This window comes from Gymnodraco acuticeps, unplaced genomic scaffold (assembly GCF_902827175.1).
Source record: "Gymnodraco acuticeps unplaced genomic scaffold, fGymAcu1.1, whole genome shotgun sequence".
NCBI lineage: Eukaryota > Metazoa > Chordata > Actinopteri > Perciformes > Bathydraconidae > Gymnodraco > Gymnodraco acuticeps.
In genome coordinates this window covers 132,399-139,665 of record NW_022992222.1, presented here as the reverse complement: position 1 = coordinate 139,665, position 7,267 = coordinate 132,399, and the positions used below count along the sequence as shown (strand labels likewise).

The 7,267-nt window shown below is 41.4% G+C and overlaps 1 protein-coding gene across 1 annotated transcript in view; it reads right to left on the bottom strand.

Moving 5' to 3' along the window:
• Positions 1 to 842: 842 nt before the first annotated feature.
• Positions 843 to 7,267, bottom strand: part of ttc7b (tetratricopeptide repeat domain 7B) — a 33,890-nt gene continuing 27,465 nt past the window's right edge. Inside the window, 3 exon segments of the mRNA XM_034205974.1 lie at positions 843 to 3,033; positions 4,113 to 4,186; positions 5,820 to 6,022. Of these exon segments, the coding sequence (XP_034061865.1) occupies positions 2,886 to 3,033; positions 4,113 to 4,186; positions 5,820 to 6,022 (425 nt within the window). The 3' untranslated portion in view covers positions 843 to 2,885.

The window sequence follows — 7,267 nt, the reverse complement described above, 5'->3', positions numbered from 1 at the left end:
CTTCAGTTTTGTTAACACCAGATCTTATGTCAGGCATTTAACGACAAACACGTTCAATAAATTGACTTCGAGACGAGGGAACAGGAAGTGGTAAAAAGTATGTTGTGGGTTTTCAGGACACATTTGTGCTCCACTTTAATACATTGCCTGAAATCATGTAGGCTATGTATAAAATGATCCAGTTCTCATACAGACAGAATAAGAGAGGTGGAGGACTTGCTACCATTTTCTCTAATGACTTCACATGTTCCAATTGCTGTTTTGGAGACTTTTCTAGCTTTGAATACTTAACTGTTACAATCTACGTGTCGACCCCCTAAGCACAACGCCAATTTCATCTCTGAGTTTTCAGATTTGATGTCAATAGTAATTACCAGTTAGTTACTATAGGATTACAGCTAAATCTCAAAACATTTTAATATCGTGGAAAAGTTGATTAATTTCAGTATTTCTATTTAAAAAGGGAAACTCATATATTATATATGATGTGTTTTAATCTTGATGATTACGGTTTAGAGAGAACCCAAAATTAGAATATTGAAAAAATGCTCTCATTGATTGAGATTCGTGATGACGCCCTCCCTAAGCCAATACTGATACACACACATAATAATAAATAATTGTTGGCATTAATGATTTAACGCCTTAACGCGATAATAACGCGTTAACTTGCCCAGACCTAATTATAATACTATGCTTGAATCAAAACAATTGTTTCAGATTTAATGAACACTTTTCCACTCTCGCACGCTGGCTCTGTTGATCTATTGCACAATAAAACAAAAATACAATATTATTATTATGTTCAAACATAATAAAACAGACAGACAAGAAGTCTCGCATGTTTTTAACCACTTTTATTATCTTTATCATTGTCATCGTTATAATTTCAGTCATTAATTTACAGCAAAGGACTCAGCGAGCTCCTTTTATTCCACCGACTGCATCTCAGTAACATAGCTCTCCAGAAAATAGAATTATAATTGACTTTCTAAAACAATATCAATACACTTGGAACAATCAAATATACAACAATAATCCTTTGCATGTATAATCAAATATTTATCTGGTGTTTAACGTGACACTGGCAGGACACAGAACACACTATAACCAGTTGCATTTACACACACAAGGAAATCAGATTTTTGAGAGAAAAAATCACATTCATAACTACATACTTACAATTTGTTCAAAATTCATTTTTGTATAGGTTTTTACAGCACTTACATGAAATTGCAACATTATATTATTTCTGTTTGACTATTTGCATTTGGCACTCTTATGTGTTCAGTTAATGGGACTATAGCTGCTCATGCTATAAAATAAAAAACATACTTTACAAAAAATAAGTAAAACATGTACAATAATTCAAATGGAAAAGGGTTTTATTTTACAGCAACATTTTCACATTTTGGGAAATATGCTTCTTTCACGAGAGTTAGATGAGAACATTTATACCAAAGCGTTATTCACAAAATGCCTTTAGCTTTGAAGCCTTTTTTGGAAAATGTTAATAATATTGAACATGTTAGGAACATATGCAAATGTATAGAATGTCATGGAAATATCAGTAAACAAGGGAGTACACTCGACCTGCAACGATTGGTCGATTGACAGTAAAATAATCGTCAACTTTAGGAAAAGGGCCTTATTTGTATGTAGTGCCTCTACTCTCACATGTCTCCATGCTTTAATGTTCAAAAGCTCTTAATTCTTCTCATACTGCCTGTGCTGCAGCACCTCTTTTCACCCTCTGTCTGAAACCAGAGCCCAGTCTGCTCTGATTGGTTAGCTGGCTAGCTCTGTTGATTGGTCAACCGCTTAGATATACATCACGTACAATGTGTTGGAGAGCTAGCCAATAGTGATGTCACACTTGTTTGAGCCTTTGCAGACCCTTTCCGTAACACAGTAGAAGAAAAGGGAAACCCCCAAAAAGCACAACAGGGCCTCTTTAAAATGGATTCATCTTTTTAATCTGCAATTTCTCATGCACAAATGTCACAAAAACCTCTCAAATCCAGATGTTCTTATTTTCTCTGTTTCAAATCATATTACATTGATTACCCTTGAGATATCAACTGCCATAAAACTACATTTAACATTTAAATATTGGACTAAACGATTTAGCTCATAAGAAATTGTCAGATTAATCGACAATTTAAACGTTTGTTAGTTGAAACAGATAAGACAACATGTGCTTGAACGAAAATAAAAAAAAGAACAGCCATCAGTTTGACATCAGCAGATTTATATCTCATGTCCTGTGTGTATGCAGCCGGTGTTTTGGCATTTAGACCTGGCTGTGCTGAGTCAGCAACACAGTAACCATGAACCTCTCTGTATGATCAGCAAGGTAACCTGTGTGTGTGTGTGTGTGTGTGTGTGTGTGTGTGTGTGTGTGTGTGTGTGTGTGTGTGATCAGTAATATTTGGCTAATAAAGGAAACATTAACAGACTAAATAACATGTAAACAAAATGTAAACATCTGAATGCTAGCGGCGCCAGAGCGGGAACTCAAGTTGGATTTTATTTACGTTTACTTTCAACGCGCGCACACACACACACACACACACAAATATAGAACATGTTGGCACACATTACAGACATGCACAGACACAGACAGTCTCACATACACAAGCAATGTATGGCCTCACACACATGGTCAGGGGTCACAGTTACAGCAAGGCATTGTGGGAAGAGTGGGTGGACAGGGGGAAGCGCACATGTTTAATTATGTTTACAATTTGTATACAGTGTGTGTGTGTGTGTATTTACAGTGAGGGTACAGGAGAAAAACCTTGTGCAAGTGCATGCAGGTCCATCATTTGTGCCTTAGTGTGTGTGTGTGTGTGTGTGTGTGTGTGTGTGTGTGTGTGTGTGTCTCAAAGTGCTCGGGGGATGATGGTGAAGGGCAGGATGGGGCTGCTGGCCTCCAGCTCCAGCGCGGTCAGGAAACACTCGGTTGCCGCAGCGGCGTTTCCCTGAGCCTGCAGCACCTCCCCTAGACTGTTCCACACATCATGAGCCGTACTGAGGGGGGAGGAGAGAGTGAAACAAAAGAGGAGAAGAGAAAGCAGGAGTATGGGAGAGAAGGGGAGGAGAGGAAATAAGAGGAGGAAACAGGAGTCGTGATGTTATAGGAGATGAGAGGAGAGTTGTATAATCGGAGGGAAGGGGAGAGATCAAGAGAATTAGGAGAGGAGGAAAGGAAGAGAGAGAATGAAAGAGGAGAAATGGAGGTTGGGAGGACGTATGAGAAGAGAAAACAGGTGTAAAAGGAGAAATGGGAGAAGAGGGGGATAAGGACGAGAGTAAGAGCGAGGTGACATGAGAGAAAAGGAGGCAGGGAGAGGATAGGAGGAAAATAGAGAAAGAATGAAAAGGGAAACCGGTGTAAACAAAGGAGGGAAGGAAAGAGGAGAGGAGGAAATGGAAGGAAGTGAGAAGGGAGGAAATAAGAGAAGAGGAAAGAGATACAGAGAGACATCAATGTAAACAGGGTGAGGACAGGGGAGAGGAACAAAAGGAGATGAGGAAAGACGGAGATGAGAGTAAGGAAGATGAGAGGGGAGTACAAGAAGATCAGAAGGAGGGTAGGAGAGGAGAAGGAGAGATAAAAGGAAGCAGGGAAAAGGAAAAGATGGGAGGAAATAAGAGAAGAGAAAACAATATTACAACATTTGAGGTGAGGGGAATAAAGCGGAGAGGAAAAAGGAGGTGATATGAGAAAAGGGAAGCAGAGGAGAAAAAGAGGAAACAAGAGAAGGAAATAGAAGAGAGGAAAGGGAAATATAAATGTGAATGACATTAAATATAATGATAACGTCAATTCCAATCTCACACACACACACACACACACACACACACACACACACACACACACACACACACACACACACACACACACACACACACACACACACACACACACACACACACACACACACACACACACACACACACACACACACACACACACACACACACACACACACACACACACACACACACACACACACACACACACACACACACACACACACACACACACACACACACACACACACACACACACACACACACACACACACACACACACACACACACACCTGTTGACCTGCACAGCGTCCCGCAGCACTTTCTCTGACAGACTGTAGCGCTGCAGCTGGTGGAGGATCAGACCCTGAGCAGAGGATGAGGAAGAGGAAGAGGAAGAGGAGAGTGAAATAACGACTTATATCAGTTTATCAATTTGGTGTACACACAAAGGACTCCTGAAAACCACTCACTTTGATTTTTCTTTTACTTTTTTTTGTGTATTTTAAAAAAACATCCACGTTTATATAAGGTCTGGGCGATATGAAGTATCACATTTTACAAGATTCTTAACCAAATACAGCAATATCGATTTTGGAACGATATACTGTACTGGGGTCGACCTTTAAGTTCCTTGATGAAATATTTAGACTTTTTTACATTTGATAAATATTCATCAGTAATGTGGAATAATGCATTTGTGGGTCAAGAAGACAAAATGTTAAATTACATTACTGTAAAGCAGCTTTTAAAACCAGGACACTTCAATTCAATATTATGATATCAATGTGAGGAAAACCCTGAGGCCTGTACTACGAAGCTGGTTCAACCTATCCTGGATATATTTAAATTAGCCGGTTGGCCTAATCCAAAACATACGCGTTCTCGCTAAACGGTACTACGACGCGGGTTATCAAGTGGATCGCTCAAGCCAGCCGTTTCCTATCTAGTTAGGTGCGCGTTCACATGAAAGGGGTGGTATCTGGAGCATTCGACCAATCACAGACATGGAGAAGCGTACTGACAGCGCAGCGTCATACTTCCTGAATGAAAAGTGAACTATAATATTAGACATATGAAGAAGTTAAACTTTAAACATCCATGACTTAAACACTTTATCCAGGATCAAAGCCACATAGCTGCACCTGCAAGGTGAATACAGCTGGCAAAAGAAAAAGTGTTTGAATGCATACATTAACAGGTTTATGATATCACTGCGCCGTCTAAGACACGATCTGACTTTAATTACATTTGAGTGTTTCGTCAACTTAATGTGTTGCTTAAAATAATACTTCTGCATACAGTCTGTGACACTGTGAGTGTTGCACGGCCAGATACGGCTCAGCTGACTCAGATAAGAAAATATATGATACATTATGAAGTGATATGCCGCGGACTGTACTTAATGTTACTCTGATCCGGTTACTTATGTTGTGGCATATATTTAAGTAAGCTTTCTTAACGCTAATGTTATAATAGTCAGATTGCTCTGAAGATGGGAGGTGATATTCTATTAATGTTCACGTTCACACAGTCGGTGATTTTTGCCGGCCGTCTTTCCTGCGACGGCAGCTTTTCTGTATTTCCTTTCTCCTGTAATATGACTTGATCGCTTTAAACTCCGCACACTGAGCTCTGATTGGTCAGCAGGCAGTGCTTTCACTGAGTTGAGCTCTTAGCCTGCAACCTAACCTGGTCCCGACCAGGTTAGCCGCTAAGCATAAGTTACCATGGAGATCTAGCCTGCTAAAAAGAGAACCAGCTTCGTAGGACCGGAAAGCCGGAGTTTTCCCTGAATTTAGCCGGCTAAGCGAAAATCCTGCTTCGTAGTAAACCCCCAGGTGTGTTTGTTGTGGGATGTGTTTGTGTGTGGCTGTGTGTGTGTGTGTGTGTGTGTGTGTGTGTGTGTGTGTGTGTGTGTGTGTGGTTGAGTGAGTGTATGTGTTTGAGTGTGTGTATGTGTGTGGTTGAGTGAGTGTGTGTGTGTGTGTGTGAGTTACCAGTCTCTGCATGGTCTTGACGTGTGTTGGGTTGATGGACAGCGACTCTTCGTACCAGCGCTTGGCCTCCTCGATGTTCCCCCGGAGCTCTGCGATCTGCCCCCTCATGTACAGTACATTATGGGACGTGGGGAAGAGGTTGGAGGCTTCCTGTGTGCAGGCCGAGGCTTCAGCCGGCTTCGACATGCCGGTGTACACCTCCGCTGTAAGAGAGGGGGGTCCAAACATCAGAGAACATTTCCCGTTTCTAAAGTGTAAGATTTGCAGCCTTATTAACATCAGTGTATTTGAGTAAAATCCACAAATAGCACGATACTGTTCCACACATCATGAGGAGGAGAAACAGGGGGAGGAGAGACAGGAGGAGGAGAGAAGGAAAGATGAGAGGGGTATTATTGGAGGATTGATCAAGAGAGGAAAGGAGAGAAAATGAAAGAGGAGAAGGGAGGGAATAAAAGAAGAGGAAACAGGAGATGAGCTGGAAAAGGAAGCAGGGGAGGATAGAGCAGAAGTTAAAAAAAAGAATGAAAGAGGAGAGGGTGTGTAAGGAGAGAAGGAAAGAGGAGATGAGCTATTAGGAGAGGTGAGAGGACTGGTCGATAATCAGAGGGGGAAGGAGAGATTAGGAGAGGAAGGAGCTTAAAAAAGACGAGAAGGGAAGGAAATAAGAGAAGAGGAAATGAGGTATGAGAGACGGGAGGAGACGCGGATCAAAAGAAGAGGGAAAGGGTAATGAGAACTAAAAAAGGAAGCAGGGGGAGGATAGGGGAGACCAATGTAAAGAGTAGGCAGGAAAGAAATAGGATGGAAGGAAAATAGATAAGAAGAAACGGATAATAAAAAAGATGGGATAAGAGGAAAAGGGAGGTGATGAAAGCAACACAAAAGAAAGCAGGTGGAGGATAAAGGCAAATAGGAAGCAGGAAAACATCAAGAGATGAGAGGAGGAAGTGGGGAGAAAAGGAGAGGGATTGAAAAACGGGGGGTGGGTAGTCTGAGAGATCGGCAGGAAGGAGAGGAATAAAGAAGAGAAGAAGAGCTGTATACTTACTGAACAAATAGATAGCAGTCGATATAACCACCACCTCGTCAAAGCAAGACTGCAATTCCCATAAATGCTGATATTGTGTGGCACAACGTGAAAGTGCTCCATCTCAAGTTACATTTTGAAACCTCTCAAACTGAAATGATGCATTTAAAAATAAAAGCCACAGACAGACAGCTTAGTGTAATAATTGTGATGACACATTCGCAAAAGAACGAAGCTACATTTTTTATAATGTTTCAGCATCAAGGTGGCCTAATGCACCGTGCGCAGAGCCACAGACCAACCAGAGGAGGGGACGGAGGGAGGAGATGACTTCTAACCGTCTGCTCGTCTGGCCTGTGATTGGATGATTGTATTAGCGGTGTCGTCAGGCTGGAAATGACCACCTCAGTGATAAACA